At 35.4% G+C, this 23,730-nt stretch overlaps 1 protein-coding gene across 1 annotated transcript; it reads right to left on the bottom strand.

Annotated features, from left to right (window-relative positions):
• Nucleotides 1–4,507: 4,507 nt before the first annotated feature.
• On the bottom strand, nucleotides 4,508–19,813 carry gucy1b1 (guanylate cyclase 1 soluble subunit beta 1; the record flags this gene model as incomplete). Its single annotated transcript, XM_079264419.1, has 10 exons — nucleotides 19,706–19,813; nucleotides 16,146–16,343; nucleotides 14,848–15,078; nucleotides 14,610–14,726; nucleotides 12,840–12,973; nucleotides 9,049–9,246; nucleotides 7,366–7,603; nucleotides 6,493–6,633; nucleotides 4,867–5,021; nucleotides 4,508–4,655 (listed from the first exon to the last, which is right to left on the bottom strand). The coding sequence occupies exons 1-10, from the start codon at nucleotides 19,796–19,798 to the stop codon at nucleotides 4,508–4,510; spliced, it is 1,653 nt and encodes a 550-aa protein (XP_079120545.1). The 5' UTR covers nucleotides 19,799–19,813.
• Nucleotides 19,814–23,730: the final 3,917 nt, after the last annotated feature.

Here is a 23,730-nt window from a genome sequence, read left to right as displayed (position 1 = left end):
TTAAAAAAACACAACATTGTGAAACATTTAAGTTTTGAGAAGAGCTGAGAGAAGAGTAGCGTAAAAAGGAATTAATAAAAAACATAGTGGTATAACAAGGGGCCAGAACCTATGAAGACTTTGCGTGATGGTTTGCAGGAATGTTTATGGATGTTAAAGTAACACAGACATCTTAACCATGACAGGGGATTTCCCAGCAGAAGACTACTTTGAAACAAGATGATATATTAGTCACCTCACCAGTTATTGATTCTGTCTTGTCACCAATATGTTCAGAGAGTAATAAAATAACCATGTCAGTCGTCTTTCTTATCTAAGTACCCTCTCATAATGATGTGCCATGAAGAACCTTTGCTTGATACGGCAATGTCCAAACCTCTTATCAGACAAAAGGTCTTTCTTCCATGACAGTTAAGCTTGACACATACTTGTTTAGATCCCATAGATGCTAATCTTTAACATGTTTACACTCCATGTAGTTTATCTGAGATGTAGTATCAGCTACTCTGGCACATGAAAAATGATAACATGTAGTAGGTGATAAACGAAGAGGCATACGTCATCTAGGTCTTTGATCATTCATGCCAAAATTATACTTATGAGCAAGTCGTCATCTTTCTCATAAAACAAGAAGGAAAATGTTGACATTTTGTGAACTCTTTCATTTCTGTATCTCTGAACAAAAAGATCTGAATCGTGAAAATATACAAACATCTTGAAAGTAAATTAAAATATTTTAAATAAATGCAATGACTATGCTATACTTAGTCATCTATTTACATAGAAAACTATGCAAAATGTTATATTTCTCAGTAAAAAAGAATGAGACCTTATTTGACCTTGTGTTGTAGCAATGACTGCTAATAAACTCCTACATGCTCCAGATAAGCTTCAAGGAATCTTAGCTCATTCTTCGGTAATTAACAGTTTATTTCTCAGGACAGCTGGTGTATTTATTTCCATGCAGCATGACCTGCTTTGTAAAGAAATTCAACACACACAGACAGATGTTGTGTTATTTTCCTTCAAAGTTTGCCAAGTCAGCCGAACCTAAATAGCCTCAAACCGTGTTACTACCACTAGTGTGTTTTACAACTGTTACTTTTACTGGAATGTAATGCATCTTCCTTTCTTTATATTTAAGAGTCTCATCTGAAAATGCTACAATGAGGGTTATGGAGTGAGGAGAGATTATATTTCTCCACTTTTGCTTCTTCTTAAAACTCAGAATATAAGTTAAAATTTCTTCTACTCCTATAAAACTCCTGATAATCAAGCTTATCATAGTTTGAAGGCCTCATATTCCACATTTTTCCCTGCAATCATCTTTGGGCTCTGACTACAGACTTATCAGGGGCTCCCGGGGTTTCTAACAGTAAGGTTTCTGAGTCATTAGCCAACTGTGCCTTTAAAGAATCATCTCTCAATTTTGGTTTGGAAGATTGATATGTTTTTCATCTCTGGGGTCAGATTTTTCTTTTCCATCATGTTTATGATGACTATGATGATTAAGGCCATCTCAGGTGACATTTCAAGAAGTTTTTTTTAGATTGTTAACCTTTAAAGTAGCCTCAGTATTTACTGGTTTTAGCTGCATTGCTGCAGGTGGATGTGTGTTCATGGATTGGTTGATAATTTGATTGGAACGGATGAGTAAAGAAATGAAAGTCATTTTTTTCACAGTTCCAAAAGGACACAGATGGAACTCTCCAGTGAAATTATCACACCGTGATACAGAGGTCCTGAATTGGGAAAAATTAATTAATATATACTTCTTACTACTCTTGGAATTAGCTGTACTGTCTTAAATCTTTAGGAACTTGTTTCTCTAAGAGTCCATGGAAAATTATGAACAAATATGTAAATGTATTCTTTCATTCTTGCTACTGTTGTGGCCATGATGACTAAATACTCTGATGGTTTACATTTCCATAGACAATCCAGACAAGTTCTGTCTTTTTTTTTCCCCCTTTATTTTAACCCTTTATCAAGCAAGTGACTATTTTTGATCACTTTGTTTTCTTTCATTTTCAGCATAAAACAAATTTTAAAACAATGTAACAAAAGAATGGAGGTCTTGGTACATACCAGAAGGACAATTTTGGGTTAAAATTTCTAAATTCAAGGTGTTTCATTGAGTGCCCTATACAGGGTTAAGGGCATAGCTGTTAAAATTTAGTGTTGCTATAAATGAGTTTTGAAGTGTCGCTGCCTGTTTTTGCAAGAACATCCTGCTGAGACATTTCAAACATCAAAAGTTTACATTTCCAGGTTAATTAAAGGTTAAATGACTATAATAATATGGCTACAAGCAGTAACAATAAAACACTTTTTATGGTACCATAAACTGGTGTAGTGAGATAAATGGTCCCACCTGCACAACTGTTAGCAAGAAGGTTTGGTTCAAACCTCAGTGGGAGCCTTTGTGTTTGGAGTTTAAATATTCTCCTGGAGAACATATAGTTTCTCTTCGGCTTCCTCCCACAGTCCAAAAAATAAGATTAGTAGGTTTGGAGTGTGAGTGGTTGTTTTCCGCTTGGTGTTTGCCCTGCGATGGACTGGCAACCTGTTCAGCATGTGATCTGCATCTTACCTAATAGCTGTTAGGATAGACACCAACCCCCATGTGACCCTTTGTTGAGATAAGCAGGTATAAACAATGAGTGGATAAATAAAAATTCCACTCAACTAGTCAGCCCAGAAATTCTTTACAATATTTTACACACATCTTAAAAGTCTTTTATTTAGATACACATTATTGTTTCACTCTATAGACATTTTTAATTCAGATTTTTTGTGGCATATGTAATGTTTCAAAGTCATAACTTATGCTATAACAGAGAAACAAAATTACTTATAAACAAGCTTGGGTCATGTTTGTGATAGCTTTAAATCATTCTTTAAAAAACAAACAAACAAACAGGTCTGTTGGCTTCCTGGAGAGGTCACCATCCACAGATTGCAATGATCTAATGACCCACTAGAGGGACAACTTCACAAACCAATCAATTATGGAGGTGAACTATTTTATGAGTGCTAATGCTTTTACCTTCCCAAAGAAAACTAGTTTTAATCAAACACCATGATTAACATTTTGTCATTAATATCCAAGGTTTAGTTTGAGAAGTGCTTGACTGGTGGCAGAGTACAAAGAAAATATCAAGTAAGACATACTTTCCCAGACATTTTTATTTGTCATAGCCCCCCACCTCCAAAAAGGAACAAGTCAGAAAAAAGCACAAAAATGCACTTATACAGTACAAGAGACATCTGCTGTTGGCATTTTATGAAGAATAGCTTTCATAAATCTGGAAACAATGAGGCAAAATTAAATACAGTTAAACTTATCCTATATATAAAGCACATGATGTTTTTCTGTGGTTATAAATATGATGGAGGCACATCAGTAATTTCCTCTTATTTAAATTTACTAAATTTGTAATTTTTCAGATAATTAAAACAGATTTCAAACTATTTAGACTTTAAACCCTGAAGAAAAGAATAAATACAAAGAAACATGAAACACAAAAGGAAAATAAGATACTTTTGGTTTTCTCTACAGCCAAAAGTAGACCTAAAACAGTACAGTATTTTTTTTCATAGCAGCAGACATAAACTGGTTGAGCAATGAGAGGCAAGCTGCAGGTAATATATAAAACTGCACTGCGTTTTTATTTATGGGTCTATTAAAATAGGTCGATGACAGAATTATAATTAATAAAAATGTTCTCATTTCCCTAAATTTGAATTATTCATGACTTTTAAAATACTTTCCGCTTCTTTTTTTTTATTATTTTAATTTATTTTAGCATAGCAGTTTTGTTTCAAAGAGCGAATTAACATCTTTCTATAAAAATATACAAAAAGTATCTCTAATATCTATATTTTAACAAAGGTGGATCTCATAAAGCCCATGAATATTTTTCTTATTCATCTGGTAATTTTCTCTTACAGCTATTAGTTGTATTTAGTTGTTTTTTTTTTGTTTTTTTTTAACTCCTGTTAAACTTAAATATGATAATGTTTTGTTTCTAAAATATTTTTTTGTAATAAAAAATTGAAATTAGTTTTTTGCCTTTTACTTTCAGTGTCTAATGATTTCTGATTACATAAACATAGTACAACAAACGATGCACCTAAAACTTGTGTAACTGACTCAAAACGCTTTGCTTACCGAAAGCTTCAATATCTGTTGTATATAATACAATACTTTGTTTAAAAAAAAAAATCAAACCTTATTGTACTAACTTCTACTATTCATGAAACACTACACAATTATCAAAATATAGTGAGCTTATGTTTTATCTTATTTAGATAAGCAGAAAGACAAATCATTGGTACTGGTTCACACAGACACGGAAAAACTTTCTTAATTAAAATATCTGTGTGTTCTGGATAGATGACCTTGTATTTCACTTTATCTACTTCATCCCCCACATCAAAATGTCACAATACAGTTGCAGGCTGAAGCACTGATTAAACGATTCTTGAGAGTGAAAGTGTTGAATTAAGCTCTAACTGCGGTGGGCTCTGTGTCATTGGTCTTTCTTGAGAGAAACCACACCTTCATCGGCTCCTTCTTTCCTTTCATGGTGACGGGGCCACGATACTCCAAATGAAACTGAGGGTCAGCGTTTTCAGATGACTGCAAGCACCTAAAGTACAATGTCAGTAACACCATTAATGACATTTCATACAGTCTCACTGATGCCTCAAATAAGCATTTCCTTCCCTTACTGGACTGATTCATGTTTAAATTGTTGTTCAGTGTGTCCCTCATATCTACCCTATGCCATTTATGTTGTAAAGATCCAGCAAATGTCCTTTTCTCCACAGCTAAGAATGAAATCTATATATGTTGCTCACCTGTAAGTATATTCAGAGACATTAATTTTTCCCTTTTCACCAGTCGTTTCAGTGCGACTTGTGAGGTTGACCGTATTTCCAAAAAGGCAATATCTGGGCATTCTTTGGCCAATCACCCCCGTCACCACCTCCCCTGTGTGGATTCCAATCGTGATCTTTGAAGGCAAGAAAAAAGGGAAATAAAAAGGTGACTACACTCGATCAATTAAATAAAGCAAAAAGCAGGGAATGATGCCAGAAATAGCGCTGCTCCTACCAGGTCTGTAGCACGGATCATTAGTTGTTAGCTGAATATTTATTGCCTAAAGCAACTACTTCAAAACCACACTAATAAAGCCTGGGGCAGTTTGCATGACGGTTGCAGCATTTAAATAAACTTGTGTAAATCTTAAATCATGGACTTGGTAAATCTTTTGTGTACTATGGACAGAGATGTTTTTGTTGTTTTTAAAAGATCTTCTAAACCATTTCTTTAATTTTTATCCCATAACTTGTTCAATATTTGTGTATGGATATAAGGTTAACTTTACCAGGTTTCCCTCCATGTTAGTATTCAGGCTTTAAAATTGCAAAACATTTCCCATAGACTAATGTTTACACGGATGAGTAATTCGGTGCTTGTTGTCTTCGGAGCATGGATATGTCGTGAGTCTCTGGTACACATGAGAATCTATTTTTAGTTTCAGGATCATGAGATGATTTGAGCGTGTTTCTGCTACAAAACCGGACCTCTCTTTGCCAGTGTCATGTCCCAAAATAAACAACCTTTTGTTAGGCAGACATGATTTTCCAGACTTAATTCTCAACAGTCATTCCAACAATAACAATCTACAAAGGTCAGTTAAACAAAGATTTGCTGGTTTATATCCAGTTTTGTCTTATTATTACTTCATTACTGAAAAATGATGTGATGCTAAGATGAATTCATTCTATAATCATCAGGAAAAAAAAAAGATGGGGGAAAAAAAAGCCTACAGCGCTCTAGTGAGTCTAAATTATCTATGCCAGAGTAACAGATGCGCTGCTAAAAAGCTGCAAAAATAATTAAATATGTGGAGAAAAACAGTCTGAAAATCACGACTTTATGTGCCAAACACAAACAAACTGCGTCACCCAAGAGACAATATCCAATACAGAAATAGCAGATATTTAAACGATACATGGGGTTGAAAAAATGTCTTAATCTACTTTATCATTGGAAAAATACTTTAATTAGTTAAGGATGCTGTCCTGATTTGTTAAAAAGTTATTTAAATAGATGTTTAATTATCAATTGTATCTATCTTTTTTTTATCACATCAAGTGTTACAATCTTTCTCCTGACATTTAAGTTTTACACCGTTTTCCAAATTCCCAATGTACTGCACTCTGTGGTCAGACTGGGCTTTAGCTGCCGCTGATGTTTCCATTCAATCAGACCGGAGTCAAGCGTCAGTAACTGTACAAAGCTGAAAATATTTTAATTTAATTCTTTTCACATTTATTTCTTCACTTCTATATTCTTAAAAGAATGAAACACAAGGAGACCGAGCCGTACAATTAGATAGTATTGCTACCTTAAAATAAAAAGTAAATATATTGCATCTATGCATACAAACACACTGTACCGTAAACTTCACATCATACCTGTACTGGTTCATCATCCACTTTAACCTGTCCAGCGATTTCCATCATATCGAGAGCAAGGTGGCAGATCGACTTAGCGTGATGCGTGCACGGCTCTGGCAAGCCGCTCACTGTCATGTACTTATCACCGACAGTTTCCACCTGTATAACAACAAATAATTAAGTTTTGGGGGTTTATTTGTTTTTTTTTAAAAAGGTGATACCATGACCTGAACAACTTCCTTCAGGTTAATCTGTTCCCACACTACAACAAAGAGAGTTTTGGGTTTGTTTTTTTTTAATGTGTTGTGAAGCCAGAAATAAACTGAAACACTGTGTGATAAATAGTTAAACACTTTACATCAGCTTTAAGATATTCAGGGCCCCTCTGAGTCTTGCTAAAACCTTAGGACCACCAAGCCATTCAGCCTGTTGAGTAAATATTACTTCTTTTGGTGACCCAGTGCCTGAGGCAGATTCCCCGAGAGTGCCGAGGTCTGTTTGACTTCTCAAAGTGCATTCTTGTCTGAAAGCCTGGACAGTAAATCTGCTGTGTGAGGCCTATAAAAAGCTACAGTCCCTCTGTAAAACTACACTGTGTTTACAAGTTAGTACCACTCTCATGAAAAACTCAAGTCAACTGATATAAATATTCTCCTACTGAATTATGTGTGCCTAATTGCATAACTTTATTTGCCATACTAGTGCATTTAAGCTGGAGAAGCAGCCGAGGGGAAAGCCTTTAAAAGCAACCTGTTCCTTTGTGCTCTTTTTAACATTTCGATCATTATCAGTTTGAAGAAGAACCCACCCCCCCCCTTTTTCTTTTCCTTTACTGAGAGGCGATTACACAAATTCATGATAAACTGTGGTGGTAAAGTTCTTGCTCCAAACCTTGTATACATAAGGGTTCTTCCGAGAGTCTGTCAAGATGTCAAAACGTGTGTAAACATCATTGAGCAGGTTGACTATCTTGATGGCTCCCTCCGCTGAGGCGTGCTTGCTGCAGAAAGTATTGAATCCTACAATACCACTAAACAGGATGGTAACGTTGTCGTAGCGCTTCGCTGGGACCGGTCGTTTGTGCCTAAGCTCATTGGCAACAGATGGAGGTAGAACAGAATAGAGCAATCTGAAAGAAAGAAGAGAAACAAGGATTTAGAAGAAAGACATTGCAATATTTTATCTGTGCTCTTGAGCAGCGGCGTAGTGGGCTGCGGCTGCCAGACTGAAGTCCGTCATCTGGATCAGCATTTTATTTGTTCTCCCACCACCTTTTGGTCATTTTGCTATGCAAGCTGCTCTCAAATGGGAGGGTGGTGTTTCTATGGTAACAGTCAGTTCGTGGCTGCCTTGTTAACAGTAAAAAATCTTCTTCAGTGCATCATAAAACCAGGACACATTATAAATACAAATGAAGAAAACACATTTAAACAATATTTTCACTCATCCTCATAAAATAAAAATCTATTTTTTATTATATTAAAATGCCTATAAGGTTTCTTTTTTTTAATGTTTTATTAGATATAAGAGCAAAATTAGCTATTAATTTAATGGTTTGTAATTTGTAATATTGAGCCAGGTGATGTCAAAGATTGTATGTATCTTGCAAAGAGCCTTAGCGAAACCAGTGTTTTGATGTAGATGTTAGGTGGAAAAAAATAATTAAAGAGCAAAAACCACACGGCCAGATTTGCACTTATTATAAAGGTGGCAGATAGCATGTTCTGTTTCTAGCTTGAAAAACAGTATCAGATGAACTGCATTAGTTTATTGGGACGCTTTGTAGCATTCCATTACAACACCAGAGGGGTCACAGGTCTGCAGTTTTCATTTTTTAAATCAGCTGCTTTCCTAATTTGACAGCAAAACAGCTGAGTTTTGCTAAATAACCACAATACTTTCCAGTTAGTTATTAATTCCTGTCTTAAGTGGTCCTTCTAAATACTGCAGCTGCGTACAAAGAAACCTGAGACATGGAGAACTCTGTAAGGATCCAACAGGTGAGTAACAGTCTTTTCCAGTGTGCAGACTGGTTTGCTACAGCTGTTTAATAAAGACCATGCTACCCCTCTATGATCATCTGCAGTGCCACTTTCTACGACAGATATAAGCCTAAACTATTTATCAAAAGAGGGACTGAAGAATAACTTAGATGAATATCAATAAAGTCCAACTCCAAGTGATCCTCTCATCATGTAATGTTATTATAACTGTTTTGGACTGTGCCTTGCATCCAGCTGTTTCTTTAGTTTTTTCTCATGTAGAGCTCAACCTTAAAAGGAAATGTCCACCAGTCTTCTTTTTTACCTTCCTGAAGGATAGATAGATAAACAATCTCTGCCATTTGTTTTCACAGCAGTGATGGAGGATAATGACTTTGAGGTTGGCTCACAACATAGAGATAATGAAAGGGCTGCTGTATGTAATTATGTATAATTTTATACAGTTTTGTTTTGTTTTTTTAAATAATACACAACAGTGAAAAGTGTTTACACATTGCTAGTTTGGAGTACTTTAGCTCTTGAGAAGTTAAAGTTACATGAACAACTAATTTTTAAATAAAAACAGTCAAACCTATCTGTCTTCTTCTTCTCATCCTCCAAGGCTCGGAGCGTATGCTGGAGACGATCTGTCAAAATTTCCAGCTCTTGGGTCAGCTTGTACTCCTCACGAAACTGCTCACCCAGCAGCACCAAGTCCCGCGTGGCATCGTGTAGTGGGATGTCACTTAGGTATAGCCCCCTCCGAGTTAGATCATCCAAGTTCATAACACTAACCACAAAACCCAAAAGCAGAATGACAGAGAAGAAAACAGTAAAATGTGCTTCTTCAATTTTCAGACTGTTTCACAGACATTGCTTTACAAGAAGAAAAGCTGTGAAATGGCCTGTTGTTCCTGTATTTATTATTATTTATTATGATTAGAAACAGGGAAAAATTAAGCATTAGCAGTAAGGTCATTATCCTGGATGAGCCTTCTGCCTCCAAATAAGTGATCGTTTTGCAGGTTGAGGTCAGATAATGCTCTGATTGGCTCTTCTTTGCAAAGGTGAATGAGTTTCTGTTATAATCCATATTCAGTTAATTCTTACTAGGCAGCAGCTTTTTGCATAACTACTTCGAACATGTTCAATCTGAGAGGACGAGATCTCTACAACCTTACTCTCTTGTATCAGTACTTTTGTTCATGCTGTTTTAAGGGTCGCAGAGGCCTATAGAGACTGCAACAAAATTTTAAAAGGTAGTAACAGCCTCATTGGTTTCTGTGTGCCGTTTTCCTCTCTTGACTTGTTCCAAAGGTGCTTTTTGTTTTTTCCTTTGTCTATGAAGCCAAAGAGGAAAAAACACATTTAATCTTTTGAATAAATCACTTAATTACAACTGCAATTGGACATCATGATCAAAACTGAGGATTCATATGAAAATAATTAAACATTTGGGTCCAGTCTGTAAGATATATTAACTCATCACATTGATAATTGTGTTCTAGTCAGTGTTTTTGCTGTCTGGATAATAATTTTTCTCCAAAAACTCAAATTTAGTCATTTGAATTATTATTTTTTTTACCGTTAGTGTCAAGAAAAAAAAGCCAAAACATTTTAGTGTAGATTTCATGTGAGTCACTGCTCAAGTCCTTGTGCTGTGTTCCACCAATGGACTCTCTTCAGTAAATGCAGGTTTCATTAGAACAGTCTCTCTCTCCTCTCTCTCCCACCAAGCATTTGCATTAGCAGCTACTTGTTGTCCTCACTCCGTTTAGAGTGTGTCATTTACTCATCTATTTACTACAGTCCTGTTTCCTGTTTGGGTTTAACAATGATAAAAAATTGAAAGCTACTTGCACATGTGACAGAACATTGGTTGTAGGTTGAGGTTGTAGATGGTTTATTAATCCTCTAATGTTGTCTGTTTACATCCTTTCCTTGTTTTGCAGATATCATTCAGTTATTACAATTATTTAATAAAACACTTAAAAATAATCAATATCATCAGCACTACTATTTAAAACATACTGATCCAAAAGTACTGGAGAATGATAAAGACAATGCATAAGGCTTCAAGAAAGATGCTTGGTGTTGGTTACAACTTAAAATATGTGCATTATGCTTATGGACCCAAATTTTGGTCTTACTGATAATGGCAGACGGATGAGAAGAGAAAATAATGCAGACATATTTAAAGAATCATAGATTGTAAAAGGAGTTCATAAGGACTGGCTTAGACGTACATAGGAGAATTACATAAAAGAAGGCTTATTTTGTAAAACTCACATCTAATCCAAGCTCTATTTTAATATAAAGAGGTGATTAAAACCGAAAACAAATCTCATAATTTCAAACTATATTTAGCTAATTTACATTTATCAGTACTTTAGTCCAATTAAATGGTCAATTTCTGAGTATATGGAATTGAATAAAATAAAATAAAACATGAAATATACTTTGTCTCAAAAATTGAAATTCTAAGTATAAGCAGCAAATAAACAATCATTAACACCGACAACTCATTTCCGTATAAATGAAATGAGATTTCAGTAATAATTATGTATTAAAATATGAGATAATACATAAATAGTCTTCTACATCTCTGGTGTATGAAAGTTTGGTTATGGTCAGAGAGGCTGCTGGCACCGATTGGCTGCTATGTTACCGTTCATCAGGACCTGTACATATAACTCACCATCATCACATAGTAAATGAATAATGGGTTCAATGTAAAGTGCTTTCAGTATCATCAGCAAAATCTGCATCACAAAATAAATCTCATCCATGAATCCATGAACAGATGAACCAACAATGATCAACAATTTGCGTACGCGCAGCCATTGTTGTACATTCTCCAAAAAATACAAACTGGATTAGGATCACCGATATCCAACCTTGTCATCTGCTCAAACCCAAGATACCCCTGTACGTCCAGCATGTTTCTGCAACACCTCAAGCATTAGTGCCTTCAAAAAATGAGCCGAATGTATCTTCAGACACAGTAAAAGATGAAAAAAACTGTTTTAAAGTGAACCCCCAGACATTTTGTAAACTGCCAATTACTCTGTTATTACAATGATAATGATGTTTATTATTTCAAGTCATTTGTCAACAATTTGACATTTTGTGAAACAAAGCTGGCTCAAATCAAGTCAAATCATGATCTTAACAAAACATACAGAATAACCACATACATGAGAAACTTGAGGTGAACATATTTTGTGCTTTTGAAATGCTTTCCACTTTAATTAACATTTACATTTGATACAATTTGTAAATGTTGGGCTCAGCACCCCACCTATGCATATCCGCAAAACAGGAAAACAGGGATGTCCATCAGACTCCTTACAAATGACTGAATTCTTTTGTCGTGGAAATGACAAAATTTTTTGAAGGTAAGATAATACATGTAAATGCACCAGGCAATAAGATGGTAGTCAGTCTTGCTGTAGATAGAATAACTGCAGGTCTGAATCATGATGTTATGTCAGGAACTGTCCCTGTCCAGAAATATTGGATGCTATGTTAACATCTCAAAGTAACATAATCAAGCAGGACATGGGCCACTAATTTAAGGTGAGGGTTTATATTTAGTAGTTTATAGGTTGTCTAGTAAAAATAGTTTCAAAATGCATGCACAGACAGGGACATCATGTATGGGCCATGAATTTAATGGGTCAGGTCCCCTGGCGTGTGTCTGGTTAGCCTACAAAACGGGCTGAACTGTAAAGATAACCATCCGTCTGACTGGAGCGCTCATCATTATTATAATTAATTGTAAATCTGTTATTGTTGTCACTGAATGTTAATCCACATTACTGTGCCACTGAATAAATGTCCTTTTTTTGCTGCTTCTCCACATTGAAATTTGGAGAAGCTTCTGTTCATTTGTGTCCTTTAATAGCGAACACCGTCAGATAACTTTCCAAACAGAGACACAGTAACATTTTACCTGAGGAATATTTTGGCTTCTCTAAAGATATTCAGAGCAGGGGAAGAAAATTTCACAATCAAAGATTATTGTGTAATTTCTTTTCAAAGAGTGGCATGCTAATTTATTTTTTATATGCTGACCAAACATGCAAAATACCTGTCATTATTGTTCTTTGTAAATGTGCATTTTTAGTTTAATGTTTTTTTTTTCATTTTAATATATATTTTTGTGAAATTGACAACAAACTATTTGCTTCAATGTTCAATGTTCAACAAAAATACATGCACATACATTGCAAAGCAAACTTTAGCCCTTATAAACATCCAAAGCATCTTCTTTGCTTAAAATTGGTTGGTATTTTGTGCCATGTGTAAAAGGAAAAGCGTTGTTTGGGTGTGCACGCTCAGCCAGCTCTTACATAAAAACACACTGCGCGTTGCGCTTACCTGGGTGAGCAAAGAAAAAGGATGTTCTCTGCCTCTGGCAAATAAATCATCTGCCCTTTCAGTCTGAGACAGCTGATCTCCACCCCCGTCAGCTCATCCTCATTCTCTACAGTCTCCACGTTAAGCAGTCCCTCCTGTCAGGATTACATCACACCTTTGAATATTTCATTACGCTGTGTGTTCTTTTCTACATCTGCTTCACAACTGGCAACCAATTCACCTCAGTGTGCATTTTTCAAAGCTGCTATTTAATTTTTAAAAAAAATTCATTTAAATGTTAAATGACCGCCCCACCTTTTAAAAAAAACATCATAGTTTTTGTGGAAAGAAAAAAAAGAAAAACTACTCTGTTCTTTGTCATAACTGACACAGAGGTAATGCTTTTGAGGATTACACTCTTCATAATGATTAAAATCTGCTTCTCTGTGGTTGCAAGGCTGTGTAGCCATTTTAACAATTAATATAATTACATGTACAGCCCCATGAGACACAAATTAAATTAAATATCTATTTTTGTTTTGTCTTTCCTTCCTAGATTTTCATTTAAAGCCTGATGCCATGACAAAAAAAAATCACCATTACCTTTCTCTTCCTTGTTTGTGTTTTCAATTAAAAAAATGTTTTTAATTTGACGAAGTTGAACTCTCTTCTTGGTGCATTAACTTCCTTATAAATCTTCCATATTTTAATCTTTTCCTTAGGTGCAAGCTGTTCTGTAAATGTCAACGAAGCATTAGCAGTGTCAATGAATCCCACAGTCAATTTTCATGTAGCTTCTAAAAATATCTGTCAGCTCATCAATATTTAAGGGGACCTATTATGCTCATCTATAATTTTAATCTGGGACTCTGCTGGACTAGCTTTGCATTATTTATAGTTCAAAAAAGTCTTCCGTCTTATTCTGGCCATTTACGTTGCTCCTTAGTTGATTCATCATCGGAAATGATCCGTTATAGTTAGTGTCCCTTTAAGGGCCTCTTCCTTCCAGTTAGCGGGTTTTTCAGCAGTCTCTCCTAATGTTGCTCACATGGAAGTTATAATAGCAAAGGGTAAATCTGCTCTAATAACTTCTATATCTTTACTGGAAATGGTAACATCTTAAATCTATCTGTACATGCCTGACCCTGAATCTGCTGTTAAGAAATACAAAGGTTTGGCAACAGCCGAATGGCTGTTCTTCATTAAGAGGCTGTAAAACGAAAGTATTTTACAGTATTTTACAAGGTAACACATATACATCTCCCAAGAAACCTTGGTTTGACTGTTAGCTATAACATATGACTGCATGAATGATACACAACAAACTAACATTAGCTCTTAAAATAAATAGAAAAAAAGAGGAATCCTGTTTTCACAACAGCCAACTAAAAAGAAACTTTTAAAAGGGATTATGTCTAAACACATAAAATATTGACAACTGATATAGATCGCATTGGAGCTTTGAAAAGGGTGAACTTCAACGCCGTTTGGTTATTGAAGATTGACAAGATATTGCCTCTTATCAAAGAGGCGTCTTTTATTCAATTTCTGCTGCTGTTTAAGCTCTTGACAAACAATTCAGATAAATAAGATGTGTTCCATAAAATATACACCAGGCCACCTTTTTGTACGTAGTATGGTAAACAAAAGAACAATCCAGTAAACTTTTAATTATTCGAGATTACTTTTTTGGTTTCCATTTTAACAAACTATGTTAAGGCTAAAAATAAAAGTGTTTAAGTGTTTCCCTAATATCACTGAAACAACAACAAAGCCATATGTTGTAGGTACCTTGCTCCGTAGAACAAAGACGGTGTTGATGTGGGAAAGGATGCCGTGATAGCTGAAGTCAATGTGAGGACGGACCAAAGAGAAAACTGAAGGGAGGATACATGTGCCAGGCTGGAGCTGGAAAACAAAACAAAATCATGCCGATATTCATTCATACAGGAATTATTTGCTGTTGTACCAGAAACTTGGGTTTGCCATTGCAAAAAAGACTTTGGCATTATTAGATGTAAATGCACACCTGTGGCAGGACTCTGTAAATGGCATTCCCACACTGCGTGAGCATCAGGTCCTTGTCGAACATGAGGTGAAACGGAAAGGCCTTGCAGAATGTGTAGGGGCTAATCCGAGTCTCCTGAGTGCCGTTCTCCTCAAAACCATCCAGGTCTTCGTAGAACGCCTCCTCCTCAGAGTCCTTCTCCTCAATCAGGAACTTGATGTGGTCACACTCCTCACTTTTTGGTTGGATCACCTGCACCAGGTGAAGTTAAATAATCAATAGAAAAAGCATGCATACATTTAAATCAACTAACATGAAGTGAAAATAATTGCGCTGAAGCACATAATTACAACTACTGGACGACCTTAATGAAGTATTTTAACCTTCCGTCAATAACGGCATTAATACCTCGATTGTAACGTAATTACTCTCCTCTCCTCGATATAGAATTAGGAGGATAATAGATGACATTCAGTGGTTTTATGGGCATAAGGCATGCTGACGTCAGGCTACTGTCTGTGCTCCCTGTTGCCACAGCAACAGTGGCTAATATTTCCAGAAAATTGGGCGTCACATTTGGAGGGTCTGCCATTTTCTGTTCTTTCACTCTACAGACAACTGTTAAAAAATATTATCCTGTCTGTGCAACACAATTAGGTATGCTAGTCACTGACACTGAAATGTCACTGATGAAATGAAGGGAACGTCCGTCTGAACATAGGAGATGCTTGAGGAGAACAACATGTGGTAGATATTTATGTGGATTACAGGCTGAAATTTGTAGCCTGAACTTTAAATTAGACTCATTTTACAGACATTAGCTCAGAAAATAACTTATTCTGCGTGTGTCAATTAGCCTGTTTGGGTTAATCCTACTGTAAACAAGCTGTCCACAGCTAATTCAAATTCACCCATAATTAGACAAAGTTGAACTAACAGACAGGTGCAAAAATAAAATCCCTTGAAACGTCTGCCAGCTTCTAGCTAGAGACTCTATAACTTGGATCTAAAAATATCCTCTGACTCACAGACATTAACCAAAACCTGAACTGCAGTTATTGCAGCATTTCTGTATTTTCTGTTGTTTTATCTGCACATTATAACCTCTTCAGTTTTATTCTGAGACGTTAACTGTCACATTGTAATCCAAAGCATTACAGATACTTTAATAATTGACTGAAAGATGTACGATAAATGAACGAGGTGCCAAGGAAACTTTATCTTTATTCATCATTATCATCATCATCACAAGATAAGTAAACCATTAGCACTGTGAGTTTCCCTGTGCACAAAAAGCCAACAAAAACAAACAAGCTGACCTTCATCTCTATCTCTGTTCCATGGATTTGCTGAGCGACAGTCTTAATGATGCCAATCACAATATCTTGCAAGCCTTCTCTCTCTGAGTAGTAGTGAAGAATCAGATTGTTTCCTTTCTCTGCATCAGTGCAGCGAAACGAGGGAGCCCTCATTCCGGGATAAATGGTACCCAGGTGATCATGCAGAGCATCCAGGTTCTGCAAAGTCAGAAAAAAGATGGAATATGCAGCGATAAATCATAAGACAGTTAAAAAATCTGGCAGAAGCCCCACTGTTTATTTGAGAACAAACAAGATATGCTAAAGGTGGAAAACAAGTGGATTGAAAAATGTGAAAAGCAGAAGAGAATCAAATTACTTTTAAATGGTTCTTTTTATGCTTTTCCCACATGAAAACTTGAATGAAGCTTGTTTGAATGAACAATGTTTGACAGGGGTAATTCTTACATTAAAGGGTTCATGACGTGATCACCAGTTAATAAAGAAACTTACAGAAAAATGCAGACAGTTCTTCCATTTTCCATTTGTTTCTGGAAGGCAGATCTTTCTCTTCTATTCTAGAGTCATTTAGCAGATGCTTTTCCCTAAAGCATCCTCCACGTGACTCTAATGACAGTTTCCAACAGTTTGCTTACATCCAAATCATAAAAACAAGTAAGCATAAAATTTTTGCTTAAACATTTTCGAATTATCCCTTATGGAATTTTTCTGCAAATGATCTAAACAGCTTATATCAACTTTAACTAACAACTATGATTTTTCAATTAGCTTCATGTTAAAGAGCATTAACAGAAGTTTGGTCAGAAATAGCCAATGACAAAAAGAAAAAATACATTTTTGGAAGACTATTCCTTTAGTTGCAGAGAAGACAAAGCCACACACATAATGTCCTGCTGATGAAGTAAGAAACAAAGCCAAACAAGTAAGAAAGGAGTGTGTCACGACTGCAGTGAATAAGGTGGGGCAGAAACACAAAGCTGTGGCTGACATTTGAAAAAAGTCATAAGAAAAAAATAAGTACTATGTGCTCACTTTGTGCTTTATAATTAAGTCCTGATGCAATGAAGCAGTTATTCCACTTATATAGATCATAAAGTTGAATTAAGCTAAATAAGATAGAAAAAATTTCTAGGCTTTGCTTGAAGATAAAATCCTTTACATGTAAAAATGAAGTTCTTAAAAAAAACAAATGTGAGGTTTTTTTTTTTTGGTTTTTTTTTTACCTTAAGTCATGACCAAGCATGGAATGGCAATCTGGCATACTGGGCATTTTCTGAGATGTTTTTTGGGTTGACGCGATTTATTTATTGATCTGACTGGTCCATAAAAGTCAGTAAAAAATAGAGCCATGACGATATACTTTTGTACCGATTAGATTCAATTCCGATTTTTTGCGTGCCGATTCAATTTAAATTGCGATTCTCACAATTCTTCAATATTGCTGATAGCTGTAGATTAAAAACTAAAAAAGAATGCATAAAACTTTTTTTGCGCACCATTTTTCTTGATTTCAATTAGGAAAAAAAACAACACCGTAGCCAGACCATCATTCTGCTGCTACAATGCCCATTGAAGACAAGTAAACAGATCAATAAAAACAAAAAAAAAGACAAACATCTTTTCAATAATTATTTTTATTTGAAAAAAAAAAATCAATTTTAAAATTGTGAAGCAAAAAAATCCAGATTTTTGATTTTTCGATTTGATTTTTCCACCCCAAGTAAATAAGCAGCCAAACCAATTACCACTGGCCCAAGCAATTTAAATGTTTAAACGCCATCCCCCAGCAGTTGTCCCTGCCTGACCACCAGTTCATAAAACATGTTAACATGCAGCTCATTGGTGCTATACTTACAGACACCAGACTGAACCAATCACACACTTTAAACCCAGGGGTGGCCAAGTGCAGTCCTAGAGATCTACCATCCTGCAACTTTTAGATATAACCCTTTGTCCAACACCCCTATATCAAATAAATGACTCATTACACTGTTTCTGCAGAGATGGAAGACAAACAGAAGAAGGAATTCAGCTATTTAGGTGTGGTGTAAAAGGGATGCATCTAAACGTTGCAGGATGGTAAAGTTCAAGGACCAGACTTGGGCTTTAAACCCGGCTTTAAACGGCTTTAAACCCGGTTTGGCTGTGTGGATGCAGCCAAACAGGTGGATGCAGCTACCCATCAGAATCAAGGTGGAGCAACAGAGGAAGTGCAGAGAAAATTAATGATTAAACTTCAAAAAAAAAAAAAAAAAAAAAGACGCCAAAAAGTCACCAAAAATGATTGACAGTTCGACTGCAGCAGGACCTTCATCAGCTTCTGTGGAGAATGATGATGAAAGCTGTACTAAGTTATACTGTTTTCATGTCACAGTGCATCCGATTTGAGTCTAGTGATACAAAACCAGTTAGCAGTCAACACACTAGCTGTTTACGTTGTTATGAAAACACACCAATAATCCAGTTATTTTATTACCTGGTGAACTGGTTATGTTCACAGGTTAAAACAGCAGAGCTTTTAATTTAACACTTGTGATTTCTTTCTGAACTAAATCATCTTCTTGAAAGTGAAATATTATTTATAACCATCATTCACCAGTATTAACAGTGAGTCAACAAATTTCTGTTTTTCTATATCTGCGTATCTGTTATAGTTTTGATATAGTTCTGATATTCAGATATTTTGGGTCAAAATGTGGTGGAGGAAGATTCTGTGTAAATATGGACAATATACAAAAATAAAACACCTTTAAGATTGTTCATCCTATCAGCGTACACTTAAGTCCATACATTAATACTGATGCAACTGTTTGCCTCTTTTTCTTTTTCTTTCTTTTCAGTCTTTTTAAGCATATTTAGCTTTTTTTTTTTTTTTAAACAGTTAAATATGTACATTACCAGTAAAAAATTGGGCACATGTTAAAAATTAAATGCAATGGGGAAGTGAGTCCAAACTTTTGACTGGTACTGTAAAATCTCTGCCTATGTACCAAACATTTCTGCCACTCATAGCAGTGTGCATGACTCTCCAATTTACCTCCAGTATCAATTTTATTGATAGATTCAGGGACTTTTTCAATCTTGTAACTTTCTTTTTTTATATAGAGAAAAAAAAATCAGCTGTTAAATCTAAGTCTTTTGTGCACACATATCTGACATGACAACAATGTGGAAGAAAGCTGTAATAGCCCCACAGCAGGCATATGTCTATCAGCCTGTGTGTGACCCATGGCAGACAGCAGTAAGCAGCACATTTGTGAGTGAGCGGTTTGCACTTGAGCCGTGTTTTCCTTGTAGTTACTTAGACAGAGGCTGTTTTGTATATAAGAGAGAAAAGTAGTAAATATTTTAAGTCAGACTGAGCAATAATCTAAATATAAATAAAGCCAAAACTACCCCACCCACCCCCAGAGGGCGCTACATTTCCCTCCCAAAGAAACTACAATTTAAGTTGACTTTACTAAAGTAATGACAATAATTTCTGTCATGAGTAAAAAGACTTACCATTGTTACTTTCAAATTTATTCAGAATTATCTCTTAAATAATAAAAAAGGCCTACCTGCAAAAATTCCCGAACATTTGAGCCCAGGACACGCAGTATGGTATCATATCCTGACTCCTGGCAAAATTCAAAAAACATCTTCCCAAACATCTGCAAGATGTCTCCTGCATCAATCTCTGAAACACAGAAAAAACAACCTTATTTATAAAGATAAATATGATGTAAACAGCAATACTCATCAATAACAACTCTAAGTTGTTTTTTTTCTTTACGGTGATAAAAAAAATCTGTATCACTTACTGAGAACTTTACTTGCAGCCGCGACCAGGTCGTATGTTTTTGCATCTTCATATATGATTCTAACGAGGAACTGACCCTCAATATCGAGCTGCGCCTCCCTCCTGGCAACAAAGGAAATATGTTCTTCATAACAGTAAATGTGACGGCAGCAGTAAACAAGCCCTGCAGGTGACTCCTTTGGTTAGAAGACAACATTGACTTCAAATTGGTTATGTTCAACTAAAAAACAGAAATGATTTAGAGGCCTGACAAGCATCCACAATTTTTTCACAATGTTCCACAGCTGCAAAAACATACCAACGCTTGAAAATTTTGCAGAGAAAATAAGAAATCACTCTTGCTTTACTTGGTTCAGAGACCACAACAAGTAAATGAATTGTTATATAACAGCAAGCTTTTTCCGTTTTGATTTTTCTTTCTTGTTTATTCGAGTTTTCTTTCTTTTTTTTTATTTGTTTGTTTTTGGTTGCTGGAAAATGGCCACTGAAAACATTTACACAAGGCAGCTGCTGCTGTGCAATAATTTCCTTTCTTTTTTTTTTATGCTGGGTCGAGTCCAGGGCACTAAGCACTACAAATGAAAAATAAACCTAGTTTAAGCCAAAAATTTCAAGATGTTGAAAAACATTAATGTTATCAGTAAGAGTGGAATCTTTAAGAATAAACATGCAGACTGCTTGATAAAATACCACTCTCTCTTCTTGTGCTGAAACTTAGCTGGTTTCTGAAATGCCAGATACACACACTTTAGTACATTTGAAAATCCACTACACCTTATTTGGACTGTGAGAATGTGACTGAGGTCACTTCATCTATACTCTGTAGACTGAGATTACAGTGGTACAGCATTTCAACTGCACCACTAGTTTTAGTTCAAAAAATGAAAATAAATAAAGGATTTCATTATTTGTTTCATAGCTTGCTAAAAAAAAAACAAAAAAACAAGTATTTTGCAAACACACAATCAGCCTAATAAGACCAATAATCATCTGAATTGCTGATCAAATGGCCTTTCAGTCAAATAAATTAAGATGAAGGCAATGTAGATGTTTAAACGCAAAGATATAAATAAGTAGGCATTATTATAATAAGTTGAAAGTCTGTTTTAAAAAATTCACAGGTCCATTTGTGAATGTATGGATATTTGGCAGATTTTTTAACATAAAATATTTTTAATTGCCCTTTTCTTTTTAGTTAATATCTTTGACAGAGATGGTGCACAATCATCAACATGGATTACACCAGTCTGTAATACACCTTATTATTGAATTTATATTGACTAAGTTTAACCGCTGATTAACTATTCTTTTTTGTTTTTACCTTAACATTTTACCAAGAGAATCAAAAGTTGGGTAGAGAGGGCAAACTTAAGGTTTATTATAAGAGATACGTCAAATGCCCATCCCTGCTGCTGGCAACACACTCACGGTGTGTGCTGCTGGTTTGTACAGTAGGCCTGGTTTGTGTCCTAGTTGATGTCAAGTGGCCACACTGGAACCCGTGAAAGCAACACGGCTGAACAGTTAACAAGGTCAGAAACTCACTTGATGTCTTCCCACACTTCCGGGCCGTAATTCCTTAAAACAAGGAGCTCCAGGGCGTGATTCACAAAACCATACTGTAAATGTACGGGAAAAGGATTAACACTCATATTGCTTCATGCAATAAACATGCACAACATGCAGGTCGGTGTTTCTGTATCCTATTTTCTTCTGTTAATATTCGCATATGTTACATGCATTGTACACCCGTTAAACTAATATTACATGGTTATTCGAGGAAAATATTTTATCATCTCTGTAGTGGTCTTACAACAGGAAATGTCAAATACATACAGTATATTCAACGACGCACGCGAAACTGTATGAGCGCATCATTCAAAGTCAATAAAAATATGAGCAAAATAAATATACGTACCATTATGACCACAACGTATCTTCTTCTTAATTTCTTCACTAAAATTTGTTTAATCACGCCAAACCTTCATCGTTTGCTGCAGATGCTGAGTGTCTCGGTGTCCATCCCCACTCGTTTCACCCATTCGTCAACGACAGCAGATCTATCCAATAGCAGGTCTGGAATTGTGTTACGTAAGCAAGCCTAGACCAATCAGAACGAACCCACTGCTATCCGAGTGAGGCTGTTCAACCTGATATACGCAGATGTAGTTGTTTTTTTTTATGTATAAAACCAATGCTCTTCTTTTAACCAGCTACCCCAGAGAAATACATCATAGCGTAAACCCAGGCAGCGTCATCAATAGTTAGTATCAACAAATCTCTGTGGATTCCTCTTGGAATTATTACTGATGCACTCATCTCAACAGGATTTAATTAAACTGTTAAAACAATTTATTTTAGCATTTTAGATTATTAAAATCTCAACCCACAGTCATGCAATAATTGATCATGTTTTTTTTAAGTATTTAGTGGCATTTAACTAACAATAGTGGAGTTAAAGTCCTTATATTTACCACTTGAATATATTAATATAACATAAAGAGGAGTACATTGGATTAAAAAGGTTTAGAAAACCTCACAATACCACAAAATGTGATTTAAGAGCAGTAATGAAAACAGACACTAAAACTGCAAAGTCAGTGACTTATGTCTGTTATGACAATATTTATTTAACACTGATTATATACAATAATGATAATAGCACATCATTATGAGTGATAGTAAAACATTCATTGTATTCTTGCTGTGTTTTATTTTGTCTTTATAAGGAGTGCTGTGCTGTGAGACTTAATAAATACAGTCTACATGTGTTGGGTTAAAGAAAAAATAAATACAGAAATAATATTAGGAAATTAACATCAAAGGATACCTCATGTCAAAAAAAACTCACAAACAAATGCTTCTGTGCTTCTGCTTGTGAGATAAATCTTTGCCTCATATGATTACAATCTGTATTAAACTCAAGACTGCTTTATATCACTGATTTAACAATGGAAAAAAAAATACAACCATTAAAAAAAAACAACTACAGATCTTTACTCTTTGTTGTCATATCTAAGACCTGCTTGTATAGTTCCCCCAAGGCACCTGGATGTCATTTGCTCAGCATTGTTTCATTCAATTAACAGTTGAATCCCACTTCAGAAAATCACCTTCCCTGCCACTGCTCTTTTTTTTTCTTCTGCCTATAACTAAATTTCCCTCCTTGAAACACGGCACCAGCTGAGTTTTAACATCATTTCTTTAAATCTAACATTAAGTTGCTTTAGCAGGTGCCTAATCTGAGCAGCTATAAAAGGACAAGTCAGATATGTTTAGAACATTATCAGTTCAGCTACATGATTTCTAAAAAAGTATTTTGTAACTTATCTCGCTGTGCAAGATTAAACATTTTATTTGTTTAAAAAAATGCATGTTTGTTTTGCCATCTTGACTGTATATTTTTTGTATTTTGCACACCTACTTGTTAAAAATAACAAACAGTCTCAAAGTCCTTCTCAACAGTTTACATATCTGATGACAGCGAGAAGTGAAAGCTGTTCTTGTTTTTTCTAAATAAGATATCAGATTGCAGAGATGACTCATTCTGAAAGAACGATGAAAAGAGTTACTCTCTGACTACAACTGTACAAATGGATAATTGTACAGAGACAATAGATTTGACAGAAAACTGACATCTTGTTATGAAGCAGCTGCTGCTAGAGTTTGACTGGATAACATCAAAAATGGAACAACCCAAACCAAAATATACAAGGCAGTTGTACTTGATCACTTGAAAAGTTCCTCCATATCTAATGATTCGGGTCTTGCTGCAGTTTGGCT

Source organism: Telmatherina bonti, assembly GCF_933228915.1.
Source record: "Telmatherina bonti genome assembly, chromosome: 3".
In the NCBI taxonomy this organism is placed as follows: domain Eukaryota; kingdom Metazoa; phylum Chordata; class Actinopteri; order Atheriniformes; family Telmatherinidae; genus Telmatherina; species Telmatherina bonti.
This window is presented reverse-complemented; position numbering and strand designations above follow the sequence as displayed.